Here is a 20,440-nt window from a genome sequence, read left to right as displayed (position 1 = left end):
CCAACCCTTCTTTCCAATCCTTTGGAATTTTCTCTTCTGACCGTATCTTCTCAAACAACGGATGCATTAGATTAACAGTGGTGTCAGTGTCTGCTTTTAGCACCTCAGGTGCAATATTCCATTCCTGGAGCCTTCCCGTTCTTTCTCTGTTTGAGAGCAATATTAATTTCAGTCTTAGTTGGTGTTTTTACATTGATTCTGTCATTGGCATCTGGAAAATTCCATTGCCTCTCCCTCTCTTCAGGTTGCTCTCTGTTTGACCCCAGAAAAATGTTGTCTCCATCTTCTAAGTTGGTCTTCTTCTGTCGTCAACAGTCGACCGTCATTGCTCTTCACAGGTCTGTTCTTATTGAAACCTTTTTGGACAACATTCTAGTGATGAGGTACAGTTCTTTTGCATTACCCCTTGCTGTGGCTGTCTCTGGTCTCAGAGCTTGCTCATCCATCCACTTTCTCTTATCATTCCTCACAGTACTCTTTATTTGAGAGTCAGTAGCTGCATACTCAGCTTGCATTCGAGTTTTCTGCTTGTTGTTTTACTCATATTTAATTTTGCCTTAATCTCCTTCCTACAGCTAATAAAATTCCATGTACGCTCAGACATCCAATTTTTCTTCAAATGGTTTTTAAAGCCAAGGACCTGTTTGTTTATTGCAATAGATGTCCTTAATCTGAGTCCATGTATCAACACTATTTTCATCATTTTCCTGTGCTTCTTGGAGAGTGTCGTAGCAGTTCCTTAGTACAGAAAGCTTTTTGTTTTGCTGTTATTCTAAGTTTTTCCACATCATATTTTTTGTTCCGTTGTTCGAACTTTCTATTTTTAGCCATGATTTTAGTCTAAAATTTGCAACAATAAGGTGGTGATCACTGCCAATATCAGCCCCACATTTATTTCTCACATTCATCAGTGGCCTTCTAAATTTTTTGCTTAGCGCTATATGATCAATTTGGTTTTCCGTTCTATGATCAGGGGATACCCGAGTAACCTTATGGCAATTCTTGTGTGGGAATAATGTACCTCCAATCATCAAATCATGACTGGCACAGAAATTTGAAAACATATTCCCATTTTCATTCATTTCTCCACTAGATTTTGGAGAAATCGAAACACAAGATGGATACACCTTTTTATACTCTGGACCCGCTGGAGAGGATGCAGAGCACAGTAATGGAGTTGTTCTTTCATTAACCAAAGAAGCAAAAAAGAGCCTTATGGAATAGAAACGGGTTTCAGAAAGACTACTGACAGCACGTTTTAAGACAAACGTTTGACATGCTACAGTCATCCAATGCTATGCTTCTACAGAAACCTCCTTAAGTGAACCATTAAAAGTACCAGTAAGAGAGACATCTTGATTATTATGGGAGACCTAAATGCAAAAGTTGGAAAGGACAATGAAAGCATAGATCATGGAAAGGGAGTCCATGGTATAGCACTCTTACCTCGTATGAAATTGTTAAAAAATACATCATCATTTTATCGAATACATTCAGCTGACTGCAAAAAAATTTCCTAGTAATTATAAAAGAGAAATTCAGTAGATCAAATGTGACTTTTCATTACAGAAAAAGAAAGAAATGTAGGTTCATTAGAAAAACTGACTGTTTGCTTTTGGGTCACGGACATTATGTACAAGGCTCGTATTTCTGAAAGTGTCAGTAAATACAGATTTCACTTCAATAGCTTCATTGTTCCAGTAATGTCTTTACTTTCATGGACTATCTTATATATTCATATTTAATCCTTGTAATTGTTCTGGTGCATTGTGTTTTACTGCATTATGTTTGTGATGCAAGGAAGATTTAAGAAGCCTATAATGAAAATAAGTGATTTCTTATTTTTCCGGCAGCCTCAGAGCAGGGCCTACAGTACTGCATGTGCAATGCTTGTAATCAAATGGTCATCGCAGAAAGCAAATTTTTGTATAAAAAGTTTGTAATTGAGTATTTGTTTTATTTATTATATGTGTATTTTGTAATTCATACGAGAAATAAACTGCAGTAGTTAAAAATTTCATGAGTTTTTTATTTTTTACCTTTTCATTCACTGGCTTATACAGTTACCTATTGTGTGTGCAAGTATCCAAGTTTGCTGTTGCTCTTTGCATCATTTTACACACAGAAAGGCAGGTCATAGTGCAGGAGTAACTTATTTAAGTGTTAAATGCATCTCAGTTTTTGAAACCAGTATGATTATTTTTATTTCAAAGTTTACAGGCCAGAAGAAAGACTGGTCGTTGAAGTAAATCCTGTGTAATGGAAATAATACATAAACAGTAATTTCACAACTGAGGCAGTTACAACAAAGACAATAATACTAGGATTTTCTAAAAAAAGAAAAAAGGGAAAAAAACGTAGAACTAAATGAAGTACAGTTAGGGACCATTGCAGTAAATAAGATTAGTAAATACAGCAAAATTAAGAGCTGTCCTATAAATGAGACAATTTTCAATGTAATAGTTGTGGTAATGAAAAATATAAGATTTGCTCAGCTTTTGTGAGAGGTAGCTCATTCTTCAGTAACAAACGAGAAGTGCCATTTGGATTATCAGAGCAAATGAGGTATGAATGTCCTTTACTTTTTCGTACTCCCCCCTCCTCTCTCTCCCTCCTCCTTCCTCCCTCTCTCCATCCCTCCCTCCATCCGTTTCTTTCTTTAAACTGGCCAGTCTGCAGTCATTCTTCCTCTGCTTATAATTACATGTTCATTCTTTGTGCTTTTAGACAAGTCAATAACTGCATTCATTTATGTGTGTGCTTTTGTTCATTGTGGCCAGTTATGTTCTTGTACTAAAGACCTCTCCAGCTTTGTGAATGAAAGTGTAACTTGTTGTTTAGTGAAAAGCTATTGTATAGTTCAAATTTTTGAGCAATATTGGAGTGAAGCTGTGCAATATAAGCCAGTATCATATTTTATCACACCTTCATTAAAAAAATCCATCATGCATTTATTTTACACGGTTTCAGCAGCAAAAAATGTGGTACAATTTTTTCAGCTATTTTGATACAAGTGAAATTTCTGGATGTTATTTTTGGTTGTTTCTTATGTTTTCTTGCTTCCTCACATTTTTATAACCATCTTTGTATTAATGTACTTTCTAAACATAGTGCTAGTGCACAATGCAATAGAAAATGCAGCAGTAGACATGGAAACTGTCATAAAATTATTCAAGACTGAAATTGACACAGCTTCAGGTCTCTTGTCAGAAATGAGCATGGAAATGTAGTGTGCTGTGTAATATGAAAGATGACGACAGAAATAATTGGCTCTTTGCCTTTTTATTCATTTGAAACAGCTGATACGGTTGCTTTAGTGAAAAGAGAGGTAGTTACCTTTAATCATTTTTAGTGTTGTGTGAAAATAAATGCAGTGTCTTTTGAGTGAAATTAAATCTCATTTTCAGTCACTACTCTGCCCTATGTTGATGTCAGATGGAATTGGTGGGAAGGGGAGGGGGGGGAGAGAGTGGGAGAGAAGTTAAATGAAGTGCTGTCATAAATATATTATGGCAGCAGAATTTAATCTTTGTAACGAAATTGCAATCATTTAGCCAAACACTATTGTACTTGTTGAAAGCTTTAAAGAAATTTCATTGAACCTGCGGAAGAATTATTGTAATATGTACGACATTATACATTCTACAAGAAAATGGCTAAAATAAATCACGAGATGTTCAAATTTTCTCTTGGAATGAAATTTATGGGTGGTGTAGCTAAAATACATATGCTAACATAAATTGCAATACAATGTTTTTTATTGATTTTTTTTTCAGTATGGATTGTTATGTATTTCCTTTTTATGTGACAATAACATTTTAAATTTTCATTTCAGGCATTTTTCATTTTAAGAGGACTTAACGCTGAGACACCTTTTTCACACCAGCTTAATATTTTAAAAAATCAATGTGTGTGACTGATTAGTTGTTTTTCAGATTCTAATATTGAAACAAGCTTCCCTTAATATATACCAAGTCAGTGTTACTTGTGTGTTACACTAATATGGACTAAGGAAATTGCATATGGCAATGTGTAGGCACCATTTCTGACACTTTTCAAATAATTATTGATAAGCTCATTTGATTGTATGCCAAATTGGGACATTAACAGCTGCAGTGATGGTAAAGCAGTAAAGCAGTAACCAACCAGATTTATCTCACAATATGTGAAAAATTATGTTCGAAGCAATGCTTACCACCTCACCTCCTGTTGTATTCAATCAAATATTTAATCTTGCCTTTAAAGCAATATAACTTTCTCTGTCTGTATCTAGAACATCTAATCAACAGTTTGCTCTTTCTGTTCATTTTATTTAATTTTATAGGAGTAATTTTCTAGCTCTTTTCATGCATAATTCAGCTGTTGTCAGTTGTACAGTTTCATGGATATAATAAGTGTCAGCATCATAAATGAATTGTCTGAAATAATTTAACATCTTGTATTTATTTAAAGGGTAGTGTGGAGCATTGTATGATTGGCGTGCAGCTCTTATCGCAGCTAACATGTGAGATGAATCAGATTTCTGATGTAGATGCAAATCGCTCTCTAACGAAACATCGGAAGATTGCATCGTCTTTCCGAGACACACAGTTGTTTGAAATATTTAGATTGTCGTGTTCTTTATTGGGCACGGCCAGAGAAAACTGTAAAAATCTGAACTTCAATGATGAAGCACAGGTATGTCTCCAATACTGTTTAATTATTACTTTTTATGAGTGCAGACAAAAACTGAGATATTCTTGATAGTAAACTTGCATTTTTGTTGGAACTGATTGTGTGGTGAGACAGTTTAGAAAAGTGTATTTGATGACCAAGCATTTAACACTATTTTAGTTATGTTTTGAAGATGCAATTAATTTTGGTGTGTGTGTGTGTGTGTGTGTGTGTGTGTGTGTGTCACTTTCATAGGTCATATGTTTTTAGATGCTATCAAACACATCTAAAGTTTAGCAACAATATTATGAAAAGGATAGACTGCTACTCACCATGCTGAGTTACTGAACAAAAAAAAAAAAAAAAAAAAAAAAAAAAAAAAACTATACATTGGAACTTACGACCAAAATGCCTTCTTGTAGAGTAGAATGCAACCCCCCCCCCCCCCCCCCCCCCCCCCCCACACACACACACTTTGTCACTGAGAGGCCTGTCTCAGTGGAGAGAATCAGTGGTCAAGTGTGAAAGGTGTGCTTGTGTGCGTTCGTTCGTTTGTTCATTCGTTTTACTTGGCCATGAACTCCAATGTATAGCAGTCTTTTTTTTTGTTTTGCCTGTGTGCGTCTCATCATCTCCTCTATATAGTGAGTAGCAATAATTATATTTTCATCATTCCATTATGGATTCTCCATTGTTTGACATCTAAAGTTTAATGTTTAGTACAGGCTTACTTTTCACTAAGCATTTCGTTCACATCTGTTAAATATGTGTTTATTGGAATTTGATAGTAAAGTAAGAATACTAACAACAGAATTAGAACTTTCAACAGTCATTGTGTTTTACCTAGACAAGCTACAAACAGACGAGAGACTTTTCTAGTTGTTATTCTGCATGCCACCATATAAAAAGCAAAAATACTGAATATTAGTATTCTATGTAAAAATTTTCTCAAAGAATTGTTTTGTATTGCTTTTTACTGTTTCCATTTAGCAGCTCTGTCAGTCATTTTTGCACCCTGTCAGTCATAAGCTGTGCAGTTTTTCTTTCATATTTTTCTAATTACATATATACTACATGATCAAAAGTATCTGGACATCTGGATGAAAATGACTTAAAAGTTCGTGGCACCCTCCATCGGTAATGCTGGAATTCAGTATGGTGTTGGCCCACCCATAGCCTTGATAACAGCTTTCACTCTTGCAGGCATTTGTTCAATCAGGTACTGTAAGGTTTCTTGGGGAATAGCAATTCATTCTCCACGGAATGCTGCACTGAGGAGAGATATCGATGTCAGTTGGTGAGGGTTGGCACGAAGTTGGCGTTCCAAAATATCCCAACAGTGTTCTACAGGATTCAGGACAGCCCTCTGTGCAGGCCAGTCCATTACAGGGATGTTATTGTCGTGTAACCACTCCGCCAAAGGCTAAGCATTATGAACAAGTGCTCGATCGTGTTGAAAGATGCAGTCACCATCTCCAAATTGCTCTTCAATGATGGGAAGCAAGAAGGTGCTTAAAACATCGGTGTAGGCCTGTGCTGTGGCAGTGCCGCGCAAAGCAACAAGGGGTGCAAGCCCCCTCCATGAAAAACACGACCACACCATAACACCACTGCCTTCGAATTTCACTGTTGGCCCTACACACACTGGCAGGCGATGTTCACCAGGCATTCACTGTACCCACACGCTGCCATTGAATCATGTGTACCATGATACGTCACTCGACACAATGTTTTTTCCAATGTTCAATCGTCCAATATTTACGCTCCTTACACCAAGCGAGGCATTGTTTGGCATTTACTGATGTGATGTGTGGCTTTTGAGCTGTCACTTGACCATGAAATCAAAGTTTTCTCACCTTCCACCTAACTGTCATAGTACTTGTAGTGGACTCTGATGCAGTTAGGAATTCCTATGTGATGGTCTGGATAGATGTCTGCCTATTACACATTACGATCCTCTTCAACGTTCGGCGGTCTCTGTTAGTCAACAGACGAGTTCAGTCTGTACGTTTTTCTGCTGTACATGTCCCATCACGTTTCATTTCACTATCACATTGGAAACAGTGGACCTAGGGATGTTTAGGAGCGTTTAGATGTCGTGTACAGATGTATGACAAAAGTGACACCCAATCACCTGACCATGTCCGAAATCTGTGAGTTCCGTGGAGCGCCCTATTCTCCTCTCTCATGATGTCTAATGACTACTGGGGTTGCTGATACGGAGTACCTGCCAGTAGGTGGCAGCACAATGCACCTGATATGAAAAACATTTGTTTTTTGGGGGTTCTGGTCATCGTATCTGAAAATTACTTTCAACAAATCGTTAGAGAAGACTCAATTTTCTTTCAACTAAGAGATATTGAAGGTCAGCATTTAGATGTAAATTTCGTAAAGCTGTAAAGTTCACTTCTCAAAAATACTCGAAAAAACCGGTTTCAGAGTTTGAGGGATGATGGTATGTGTAAAATATTTCACTGTGTCACACAGTCATCAGTAGCTGTGTGTTTAATATTCTATAATTGTACTTGTTCCTATATTTGCCTTTGTGAATACGTGTGTTTGTGTAACTTTTATACATAGCACAGTGAACAGAAGGCCGAATTGGGAGTAATTGCCAGAATACTAGGAAAGATGGGTGTACATAGACATTTTAAGTGAAAACTAAGGCTCAGTAGGTAAGCATGTCATACATTATCAGGGACTGAATACAGGAAAATTTCACCTAGGGATGCCACCAACTACTTGGAGGAGCCATCATGGCTGAGCTGTGGTGGATGGAAGTCCAAAAAATAGGAAAGGAGATTGCAGAAGATGTGTGTGCTGTTGCTCCCGAGGCTGAGAGTGAGCGTCCTCTCAAACTCGCATACTGCTTGTCACCTCAGAACCACATGTGACATTCTTTCCACAATTCTTGATGTTCGCATCTGGCATGGTCTTGAAGCATGCTCTGTCAGCAATGCTAACTGATGCTATCCGCCTCTGGCCTGAAATACAGGGTGATTCATGGGAGGACAATAATTTTGAATGTGACAGAAATTTCAGTTTTCTATAAATTTTCTGTATACCCCTTAGTTAGGTGATTACCTGCACAGAATACTAATTTTTGGGATATTGGAGATGGAAGCAGACAGATTTTGTAGAAGAAATAAAAGCACTACTTTACCACCAAAAGACCCTCACCTCTCTTACTGTTCTGGTGGCCATGTAAAGTACATTTCTGACAATTTTTTCCGTGCACTGGATATAATAATTTATATGAAACAGTTGAATGTAAATTCAACATGCACATTTGGGGGGGGGGGGGGGGGGAGGATAGGAAAATTGCTCTTCAGATGGTAACAAAAAGCTCCAGAAGCAGTGGTTTGGCTGTTTTGCCTACTGGAAGGGCAATAATTCTGTGGTCATAACTGCACATGGACAGACAGTAAAATTTTGTGTTGGGAAGCTTTCTGTGGGATTCATCCTCTTACATCTGTATAAAAAGATGGAATTTGAAGGAGGAGAAAAAGACCGAAGTGCCTTGCCCCAGTGCTTTACACCAGTACAATAAGTACATGGGGGAGTGGATTTGGCACTAACACTTACTGTGCAGAGTATCACTGAACTCAAAATGATGGTATCGTCATCTGTTTGTGGATTCTCTTTAGATTTCTGTGTCATGAATGCACAGCTCTTACATCAGTGAGAAACAAATGACAGCAAAATCTCACTGAAACAGTTCCAAGTGGACACTGCAAAAAGACTGATGTTTTCTGAAAAGAGGAAACTTGGCAGACCATCATTGGATGCTCAAACGGCCCAGAAGTAGTAGACTGCAGCTCATCTGCCAGTGAACGATGCACAATGACAAGTTTTGGCGACTTGGCAGTGTGTCAGTCAAAGGGAATGTAAAATGTTGAACTGTTGTGTGCTGTGTACCAAAGAGGAATTGTTTTATGACATTTCACTTTTCAGACACAGTAACAAGATTGTAGTACTTCACATTGTAGTACCTATGTGCCTTGTATGGGCAATGTATTTCAGGAAAAAAAGTAGATCAGTGTTAGACAAGTCCAGATGCATGTAAAATTTTTCCTGTGACAATATACATTTACTTTTTAAGTTACACAATATGTTTTTCTTCATAATATTTTTCTATGTGCCTAATAACGGGTTAATGGAGTGCACTGTGTGTGTGTGTGTGTGTGTGTGTGTGTGTGTGTGTGTGTGTGTGTGTACACACCAACTTCACCTCAAATGTTAACCTGTTAAGTGGGTAGTTTGCGCGCGCGCCTCTTCCACAGTGGGTAATATACGTCAGCACGCCCGTTCGCGGTGGTGCTGGGCACTGTTCTCACGCTTTCCTTTGCGTTTTCATTATTGAATTTAAATTGATATTGGGTGGAAATGAATAAAATATATTGCAGAAGTTAACAAAACTGTATTTTCGCAGTATTACATATCTTTTCAGTGTGAAACATTTTAAAACAAGGTGCTGCACACAAGGAAACTTTGCATTCTGCGCGCCAGTATGAAGTCTCTTTGCAAAGGCCTTTTCTCGTACACACCACACACCTCCTTCTCCTTGTTGGTCTTTTCTTCCTTGTGGGTGGCAGAAGGTCTGGAAAATGCCTGGCTGTAAGGCGTGTTGCTTTTGGTGTTCGAGGTGGGTGTCCTACTGATGTCCCTTGATGTGGTGAAGATATGGTCAACTGTTCACCAAGACTAATCAGGAAGCTCATTCTTCTTTGTTCGCCACCATGCTTCTTGAACAGAATTTATGCATTGTAGCATGCAATGTCCAACAAATGGCGGAAAAGCTTCTGACAGTATTTTTTTCAGCCTGCTTCTGGCCATCTGGTAGCTTTGTAACTGAGAATCCCACCTATCCACGCCCCCCCCCCCCCCCCCCCGCCCCTCCCCCCCATATTCTCGTTGTAGTAGTCAACGACAACTTGTGGCTTTTGAACGATTCCCTTCTTTGAGTTTACATATACAAATGTATCGTCGTGGAAGGTGCTGACCATAACAACGTCTCTTTTATTTTTCCATTTCATTACCGTCTGCTTGCCTTTGTACCCTGTTATGTACTCCTCTTTCTTCAGTTTTTCCTTTTTTACAAAGTCAGGGAACCCCTTCCTGTCTTGCCGCATTGCGCCGACGACATCGGTGTTATTGCTGGTTAGTTTGTCCACCAAATCTGTACTGGTGTACCAGTTGTCAAGATAAATACATTGGCCTTTCCTGAGTAGATCGTGTGCAAGCTCCAAAACAATTAGAGAGGTTATTTTTTCGTCTGGATAATGGCTACCATAATTAGTGTCCTTTCCAGTGTAAACAAAAAAGTCTCATACATACCCAGAACTGCTTTCACAGAGTTCGTACAATTTGATGCCAAATCTGCTATGCTTTGACGGAATATATTGTTTCCATCCAAGCCGTCCTTTTCAGAGCAGCAACAGTTCGTCAGTGGTGGTGATCCTTTCTGGCATGTACACTGATCTGAATTTACACCGCAGATGCTCCATAATGGGATGAATTTTGAATAGTTTTCTGCTGATAGTGCCTAGTGGATCATATGAGGTATTGTCAGCAAAGTGGAGGAATTTCAATAGAAGATGAAACTGCTTTTCACTCATCACTTTCCTGAAGAAAGGTGTGTTGACTGATTTCCTCTTTGAAAAGTACATTTTGTGGTCTGGTTTGTGAAGAACTCCTTGAAGTACAAGCATTCCAATAAGTGATTTTACCTCGTTGCATGTAGTATTCTGCCAACTGTGAACCCTGGAGTGTGCTGCTAAATTGGGATGAGAAGCTATGAACTGTTCTGCATATAAATTCGTTTGTTCAGCTATCATTGTGCACAAAGCATCATCCACAAAACACACAAAACAACTCATCACATCATTTTGTTTTATAGTCACAACTGTGCCACTATTACCACTGAACAAATATTGAATACAAACTGAAATAGCACACACAAATTCACTGGGTACCGTCTGTTGCAGTAGTGCCTCGTCATCAGATGTTTCTGAATCAAAGTCACTTTCACTAGCCTCAACATCTGTATCTTGAAAACTTTCAGAACTGTCACTGAAATTATCGTCACTTTCTAAAAGCAGCTTCTCAATCTCCGAACCTGACAAACGAATTATTTTCGTCATTGCAAAAGATCACTCACTAACGCTGCGGTAAACACAGATGAAAAAGTCGCACTTTTGCGGCTACCTCACAGGACGCATTTTCTAGACGCTCGGTCAGGTGGACAATGTTATAACTAGCCTAGAACACGCTGTGTTGTGTGATAAGAGCTGCCATCTAGTGGACAAAGCTCAACTAATACCACAGTGTCAACAGCAGACCGATAACTCGTCATTCCCACTAGCTACTAGCCACAGAATGCAGTGGACAGATATATCCTTTGAACCCACTGTGCAATAGCAGAGCATGAGTGTGTATATCCGCCATGCCCACTTAAAAGGTTAAGGAGAAGAAAAAAAAAAAAAAGGTGCAAAATATCACCCCAGCAATTGATCTTAGCGTTATATAACTAGAAGTAAACTGTTGTCTGTCAAACCGTCGTAGCAGTTTTGCTTTACAATGAGCCGGTGTGTAAATTAACTGCACCATAAAGTGGCATACTATCTGTGTGGGAAGTAAAAATTCATTTGGAGGAATCACATCTTCTGGTTCAGGAGCTGGGAAATTGCGTACTAAAATTCGAAGCTCCGTGTCAGCAATGAGGACAGCTAATAAATATGCTGGGAGATTGTCAGAACTTTGTAAGTGAAAAGAAACAATATTTGAACTCCATCACACATCATTGCAACTCCATCACATCATTGCTTTGGAGATTCTTGCAATTGGAAAAGATAACGAGTTTGTGATGACTAGTTAGTTGAAAGGGTCCCTAAAGTTCACGTGTGGAATCACTCCTCAGTTATTTGAGAAAGAGATCTTTTGAGTGACCTGAGACAGCCATTAAGAAGTGAATGTGAAACCTAAATGAAATTCAGCACTAAATAGGTATTAATCTACTGAACGCTCTCTGGTCATAATTTTTTTTCCTTTTGATCAAAAAATTAATTTTCTGAATAGAAATGGGAAAATAGGTTATTGATTGATAAATGAGATAATTTTAGGAAAATTAGAGTTTTGGACTTTGAACTAACACTGGTCCATGATGGCCTAGTGAGTAACAAAATTATTTTAATGTAAACTCTTCATTATTTTTATTGCTCTCATGAAGCTTATAAATATCACAATCCAGTTGCAAAACATTTGCTTCCGTATGATAACCATATGATTCATCATCACTACCTGGAATAGTTCTTACTCTTCATTAGAACATAGTCTATCACCACTGTCAGACATTTCAGATTGCAGTATTCAATCTCGTCAGAATTTTTGTTTCACAGTCACTGATTCATCAGATATATAGCTATTGATTTTCCTTATGTGTGTTTTCTCTTTCTTCTGCCATATCATGTTATAATTCATGCTTGCTACATTGCAAATAAAAGAGCTACATGATGGTTACCTACTACATGCTATAACTGTTCCGTGTAACTTGAGAGTCACAAAGCTAGTATTCAAATAAATGCTAATATAAATTAGAATAATTGCAATGATTTGGGATATGTATTAATTAGAATACTCACAGAATATCAGCAATATTTTTCCCTTCTTATGACACAAAATAAACATGGAAAAACAATTAGTCAAGTAACAGCTTAGTAGACACTTCAACATGTGCTTCGCAATGGATATGATATAATTACATAAATGATAATTAATAACCTGCCAAAAACAGGAAAGTGCTGCCATGTTTAAACTTGGATATTACAGTGGTTGACAAAGGTCCATTCTCAATCACTTACAGAAAATAACAACAAAACTGGTATGTGACTTTGAAGTCACATGGGGCTGTAGAGGTTTAAAATATGGATTTTACACAGAAATGTATTCGAAAAGTTCACTACTAGCTCAATGCTCATAATTATACATGCAAATGTCAGTCATTTAACTTACTGTGGGAAAAGGCAGAACATAGTTTTGTTGAATGGCTTGTTAATTAAATCATTAATTTCTGTCACAACAGCATAAAATACGATCACTTTTAGAGGTATGTGTGTTTCCAAAACAGTTCAGTAGCAATTTTAATATATATACTGTGTTTACATGATTATAAGATGAGGTTTTTTCCCTGAATTTGTCATGTGAAAAATATACTCCCAGATTAAAGCCGGCCGGAGCGGCCGTGCGATTCTAGGCTCTACAATCTGGAGTCGAGCGACCGCTACTGTCGCAGGTTCGAATCCTGCCTTGGGCATGGATGTGTGTGATGTCCTTAGGTTAGTTAGGTTTAAGTAGTTCTAAGTTCTAGGGGACTGATGACCTCAGAAGTTAAGTCCCATAATGCTCAGAGCCATTTGAACCAGATTAAACTGTTGGTGCTGAGGTCAACATTTTTACATTGTTTATTAGAGTATGTAGGTGTTGTCTTCCACTTATAGATGAAGCTTTGGATATTGAGCTTACATGCAGAATTCCGAAGGGCAGGACTGCACAAACAATACTCCCGTCCGAATAGGTTTAAGATTTTCCAATATGCTGAAGTGCTTGATAAGGTATCGACATTGCTAGAACAATGATGTGATATTTGACTTGTGCAGCACTAGTGCAAGGGATACCGGCATGCAAGAAACTATTAACTAACCAAAACAACAATCTGTTGTGTAAAATTTATCACTTTTACAAAAGACAGGAGGAAATAGCACAAAATTCTATCATGTTACAAACTGTTGTTATATTTGAACATGTTTATAAAAGTTCTCATACACAGATGGATACAGTGTATACAGCATACAAACATTAATGCTGCATTTTAGTAAAGGTAACTTTCAGAAAGAGAAATATTGTACTTCAAAAACATTACTTGATTATGAATCCAGATCTATATTTTATTTGATTATGAGAGACTATAATCATTTACAAAGTGGGTTGCAAATGTGGAATTCAGTCATTGTTCACTTGTTAGAATATAGGGTAAAAATGTTACCAGCTTTTAATCAGTTTTAGAGCACGATAGCGACATTTAGATGAAACAAGAAGGAAAATTAATGCAGAATGAAATGTCTAACAAACAAAATCATTCATATTAAACTCACTGTAATTGTTGTGGGAATAAATTACAGCAGCAAGACCCGCTGTGGAGATAGTATCAACAGACATCAGTCTCACAGGATGAGCAAAGGTGCAAGAATCGGACTGAATCATGATAGCAATCTTTTATTTTGGCATTAGTTGCTGTTGTTACATATGACTTTCACTGTAGAATTCATTGCTGTCCATGTTTCAAAGTTGCTCAAGCACAGCACCGTGGAAAAGTTGGACGGGGAACAGTGATACCAATTTGGCTGAGAACTAGATGAGTGCAGAGAGGGGAGTAGTGAGACGGCAACAAATTACATTTTGTCAACCATGGGAATGCATACTGTGGACTTGGGCTTTTGAGAAATATGGACCACATTTAAACTCAGTTTGCCTGCATCTATTTGTAGTTGGAATCGAGTTTACTTTAAAATTATACAAATGCTCAACAATAGTATTTATTTCTGCAGGAGGCGGTAAAAGTTAGATAGTGGCCAGGTATGTAGTTACGTGTTTCTTGCTGCAGTGTTGTCGACGCTCTGTGATGTATGATGAGAACAAAAGGGGGAGTGTCAGCTACTGGTTCTAGACGGCCAATGAGAGAGTAATGGGCAGATGATATGTTTGGAAGCAAGTGACATTGTAATATTCTGACATCAATATACAGGGTGTATATGACCCAGGAGATCTGGGAAAAACCCGGAAATTTTTTCATCCAGGAGACAACTGGAAAAAACCCGGGAAATTTTTAGAATTCCGGGAATTTTTCATTGTTTTAGTTTTCAATTAAATTTTTGTAATTTTGACTGATAAGAACTGGTACTCTAACAAAGGATATTACTGTATCTCAATACCGCTGAAAAATACTGCAGCAATAAAACATCAACCAAAGAAAAAACAAAAATAAAATTTAAGTTGCAAAGGAAATGCGCTGTATACAGCAACAAAACACAGTGGTCATACAACCGTGTGGCAACAGAAAAATGTGTCAAAGGCTTTAGGAAGACTGTACAATGCTTCATAACAACAAATTGCCTTCGATGAGTGTGATGTCACTACTGTTTATTAGATTCGTTTGAGCAGTTGCGAGCGGGCTCCTGCACAGGCACAGTTGAGTCGCGTATGAGTAGTACCTTCTTCTGCTTCTGGATACAGAAGTGTGGTTGTCATCTGTCTTGCTTGTCTCTTGTCTTTACTAGTTTTATGTATCCTATATTTAATTTTTGTCACACAAAACAGCAAGTTATTAGCAAATAGGCAATAAAGAGGGCAAATTTTCTGAAGAGTTCTTTTTCTCCTGGTTACAAATAATCCCATCCAGTATTAATTGTTGACTGGGGACTGGAGAGGCACCACAGGACATTTTAATTTCCCCCATCCTGAATATAGTTTGATGGCATCCGTTATAAAATGTACACGTTTGAATTCCACTGAACGAAATACAGTAACATGCAATAGAAGAATACTGTGTGAAGAGGCATGGCGCTGCACTTTAGCTCACCTAAGACCAAATAACATGTCTTACATTTCCTTGAACATATATGTTTTATGTATCAGACTGTTCAGAAAGATGTGTGCTACAAAATGAAAAGCCCAATCTCAAATGCTTACAGGGGGACGCCACTATCTACTGTTGCCCTGGTTCGGAAGTATTGTAAATTCGGGGCTGATGCACAGGGCAGTCTGAGTTGTAGTGGAGAGATGGAGTAGTCTCCATGTGACTAGTGTTTCCGTTTAGTGATTTTGCTGTTTCCTGTTCGTTTACTGCTCTCACATCAAATAAAAATGAAACGGATTTCTGTGGCCGAGAGCTATCAAGTGAATTAAAATACATTCACATAATTACGGAAGGCTAAATTGTGTTGTTAGCATTAATCATGTTGCAGAACAGCGAAGGTCCCCCCCCCCCCCCCCTGATTAGTTACAGAAATTTGGCTTCTTTTTTAGTCTTTTACACTGAGGCAGTCAATTTCTTTGAAACGAAGTGTTTAATTCCACATTATTGGCTAGTTTCAACTGTTCGCTGCATTTTCAAGTACACGTTTTCATCTTCTAGCACGTATGGCGTTATGTCATAACAAAGGAACAAACATGAGATAATACAGTACTGATTCTCCAAGGAAATTTACATTCTGAAAACCACACTGAAAAGCTTAATATCATGCCAAGGCCTACTTCATTGGGAATCTGGACATACAAATGTGCACTTTAAGCTGAATTATGCATTTTAGTGTGGTTCATGAAATTCCGATGCTCTTGGAGGATCCTCTGATGTCTTGTTTCTTTTATGACATAATGTAAGATATTTTCATGTTTAACACATACGAATGTATGGGCTTCTTATGTCGTCGTAGCTGTGCAAGCTCACAGATTTCTGTTATATGGTACTCTTTGACAACTGCTGGAACGAGCCTGTTTCTAACAGTTCGCAGGAAAATATTGTGAATGGTCATTTGGAAAGCGTTACTTTTAAAGTAAATTCCCTTTTACGCAAGATGAACTACGTGCAAGAATGAATGATGAATTTCTTAAATCACAGAGGGCTTGACTCTCATTTAAAAATCTACTCTTCGATGAGGAGCCATTTAGAAGAATTTCTAGCCCAGAACATCAGACATTTATGTCATTATTAAAAATTTTACTGGTGCATTTGTGTTATGCATCATAAAGTGTTACACATGAAAAAAAGATCAACATTGTAGGTGAAACCTTAGCTTCTCTTGCAGCTTATTAATCTTCGAGACCATTATTGTATGTGAAAGCTTTTCTTTTCTTGTAGCAACTCTATGTATATTAATTTAAACCATTAACTTTGCCTATTTGTGTATTCGTGCTACTCAACAGTGATGTTTCTATTGGTTGACTACATAACATGTCCTATGCTCTGAATATCCGCTGCCATTGTCTGGAAAGATCAGGTGACATGAGCTATGACTGTCTTACAAAAGCGCATCGCAATCTCGATATCGATGCTTCGTAAAGTAACATGCAATGTTTAGTGAAATTGAGTTTAAACTTTCATAATACAAAAATATGCAGCATACACATTACTGTACATCAAAGATCTATCCAAAACATGTTTTTCTTCCCCTTGAGTTTTGTTTCCTAAAGTGACAAAAAATTCTACACTGGTGTATAAAACCATAACCATTCAAAGAATTGATAAGTTTTACAGTTCTGATGGAAAGTATACTGTCACTTAACACGGAAAAAGTGTATTTTCAACTGGGAGAAAGTGTATTTTTAACTGGGAAATCTGGGAAAAATCTGGGATTTTTTTTTCCTTGTCTGCTTGTACACCCTGATACAGAAGCGAAGTATGTGTAACCACACCCTCAGAAATCACAACAAATTTCATAGCTGTGCAATTATTATTATTATTATTATTATTATTAAAGAAAAGTACCGCCATGGTTGACAGGGTTAATAAGTGAAAAGTGTAGAAGAAAAAAGTCTTCAAATTAATGTGAACAATTTCTTTTCGTTTATGTATGAAGGTAGTAACTGTTCTTGAAAGAACAGATACCATTGATGACCGTGCAGCTTCTCTAGAATAAATGAAATTAATTGAAACCCTCAGCTGCTGACAGGTGTTGTTGATATTCCTCGATAGGGACAGCTGAAAATGTGTGCCCCAATCAGGACTCGAACCCGGGATCTTCTGCTTACATGGCAAACACACTATCCATCTGAGCCACAGAGGACATAGGTGAATAGCGTGACTGCAGGGAGTTGGCACTTGCACTCTTCCCATGAGACCTACATTCCCAATTCTCATGAAGCCTCTTGGAATAAAGGGGGGCATCTTATAATCAATGTCAACCTATACTTGGGTAAATATGGTATTTTATACAACATAATATTTTATGTCACATAATTATAAAAAAGTTGTACTGGAACAAGGAATGAGTGACTGCCCAAAAAAGAACAGTATCAAGGAGGGAACAAGAAATGAAGGAACTAGACTGAGCAATGAGACCGAGGCAGGAGTAAGACTGGCAGAAGCGAATGGTGAACAATCTTTCTTGGCAATGAGATCAATGGGGAACAAATTGAAAGACCGTTCTCAGGAAAGATACCAACTGCGACCGAATGACTGACTGCAACTGAAATGAACAGTGAATGACAGTTCCTTAGAAGTTGTTCCTCGGTCTTTCTGGTTCACTTTTGTGAACTCTTTCATTTTACACATTTAATGATATCATAGGTGTGGTCTTATTTTGGACACTTCATCTGATTTTCAAATTTGATTGTTGATATTTCCGAATTACTTGCGCATACTGAAGAGGTAGGCATCTGACACAAGTAAATTTAAAAATGGAATTGAAAATCAACTTAAATATTTAAATAGGTGCTGTTTGTGGTTGGTGGGTTTAATGTGGACAGTGGTGTGAATGGAGCTATCAGAGAGATGGTCAATCTCAAGGAAGGTGGCACGCTGGCTTGAGGCAGAGGTGAAGTGTGTGGGAGAAAAGCCATTGAGGTTGTGAAGGAGTGAGGATGGGGGTCTTTTGTCCCTGAGTCTATACCGTTAAAATAGGTCAATGAGTCTGAAACAGACCAGAGTTTGGGATCTTATGAAGCTAGTAGGGTTTCCTCTAGATGGCCCATATACTTGTTGGCATAGGACGGTACCATGTGGGTGCCCATAGCTGTGCTGCAGATTTGCTTTTGTGCCTTCACTGCCTCAAAACCCAGGGCACCCAGATGGTGCCCTCCACTATCAGCTTTTCTGAACTGCATGAATGGAAGCTACACTTCAAACACATTCACTATTCCTGAAATTATCCTGGCCTCAACCTATGATCACTTATTGTCCACACGCACTCCACCCAACATTTCCAACCCCGTTGTCCTATCACCTACTCCCAGTTCACATCCCCTTGCTCTCATTGTGCACATTGTTTGCCCATGCACTCACCAATCTTTTCCCCTCCCTGCTCCTCTCTATTTCCAATCTCTGTGCCCCTCCCCTCCCTCAAACTTTTGATGCTGTTCCTGGCAGGCTTGCCCTGCACACTCTGCCAGACAGCGCTCTTCTCTCCGCAACCTGTACCCTGCTATCTCTCCCCCTTCCCTGCCCCACTAGACTGCTGCTTATGTTCAACGGAACAACCACAGTCTGACCAGAGCACTCTGAGACATTACTCGGGAGTGCATGAGGTATGCCTGCTTGTGTGAATGTTTGTGTATGTTTTTCTTTTCTCTTCTGAAGAAGACTTTGACCAAAAGCTCAGTATGTAACCGTCTGTTTGTTCTGCCTATCTGCAACTTGACATGGGAGCTTTACGGTGAGTAGCTGACTATCCTTCCCATAACTGTTGATATTTCAACCTGGAATGTCCATTGTTTTATTTTTCAGTAAATATGTTAACAATATATTGAGTACAGGAATTAAGTAATATAACGAATGCAAGAAACATACACCAACATAATCTGTGTTTATCACAGCATACTGTACTGCACTACTGGACCAAAAACTGGTTCTTAATGATTCTCTGTGGTAGGTAAGGGCTTCTTTCAGGTAAGGTCACTTCCCCCACCAGAAGTGCGGCTCATTCTTCAGTTTACAGACCACACCACATGCCTGTGAAAAGTATGGGTCATTCCTGTTTCCGTGAAAGTCCATCAGACAGATGTACATAATTACAGCCATGTATCTCCAATGTCAGCCTATCATAGTATTATTTATAAAAATTATGAGAGATTTCATAACACAGTCCTTGTGAAACTCTACTTGATTCGTTCATCGGTGAAATACGGGATTCCCTTACTAGTTGCAAACTTTAGTATAGTGAACAAATTACAAGTTACTGAATATTGGATTAGATTTTTAACTGGATTCAAAGCTTGCTAGCAGATTGTTCTCAATAGGAGAAAATCAACAGATGGACAAGATAATTGTGGGAGAACACCAGTAGTGTATTGCACGACCTTTATTGTTTACAGTATACATAAATGATCTGGTTGACAATCTCAGAAGGTCCATTCCTGTTCATGGATAGTGATATCAGTAGGAAGATTGCAATGCCATAAGACAAGCGAAATACGGAAGGCTGGTGATAGGTGCAGGGGTTGACAATTGCCTGGAAACGTACAAGGCTTGCCCAGAAAGTAATGCACCACATTTTTTTTTCTTCAGTAGTTCTTTATTGAACATAATGAGAATTATACACATGAAAGAATGGTGTTTTATCTACACATCCTGTTTTTCCACATAATCTCCATCCCGTTCTGTGGCCTTCCTCCAGCTCGAAACAAGGGCGTGTATGCCCTGTCCATACCAATACTTGTCCTGGTGGTGGAGCCAGTGCTTCACTGTGTGAACCCAGGTTTCATCACCTGTCACAATCTGGGACAAGAAGGCCTTCCCCTCAGCTTCAAAACATTGCATCAAGTCAAGACAAATGTTTTTTCTGTGTGATTTGTGATCCACCAGTAGACACCTCGGGACCTATATTGCACACACTTTTGAATATACAACACTGCGGATAATGACCTCCACACTTCCTTTCCTGACTGAAAGATGCAGCGCCAACAACCGAGTTGTAATGCGTCTGCACGTTTGCCACAAGTTCTGGAAATCAGGGGATATCAGAGAATTTCAAATGTATCATGGAAATTTGAAAAAAAGAAGACTGGAAAAAACTTGTAT

The 20,440-nt window shown here is 38.4% G+C and overlaps 1 protein-coding gene across 5 annotated transcripts in view; it reads left to right on the top strand.

The window, feature by feature from the left end:
* Positions 1-20,440, top strand: part of LOC126347079 (exportin-7) — a 214,861-nt gene that overhangs the window by 19,644 nt on the left and 174,777 nt on the right. For all 5 annotated transcript variants that reach the window (XM_050002240.1, XM_050002241.1, XM_050002243.1 and 2 more), the window contains exon 4: positions 4,453-4,677. In XM_050002240.1, the coding sequence (XP_049858197.1) occupies positions 4,453-4,677 (225 nt within the window). The remainder of the gene's footprint in view (positions 1-4,452; positions 4,678-20,440) is intronic.

The sequence above is a fragment of the Schistocerca gregaria genome, chromosome 1 (genome assembly GCF_023897955.1).
Source record: "Schistocerca gregaria isolate iqSchGreg1 chromosome 1, iqSchGreg1.2, whole genome shotgun sequence".
Classification (NCBI taxonomy): domain Eukaryota; kingdom Metazoa; phylum Arthropoda; class Insecta; order Orthoptera; family Acrididae; genus Schistocerca; species Schistocerca gregaria.
Note: the sequence above shows the minus strand (reverse complement) of the source record. Positions and strands in the feature narration are given on the sequence as shown.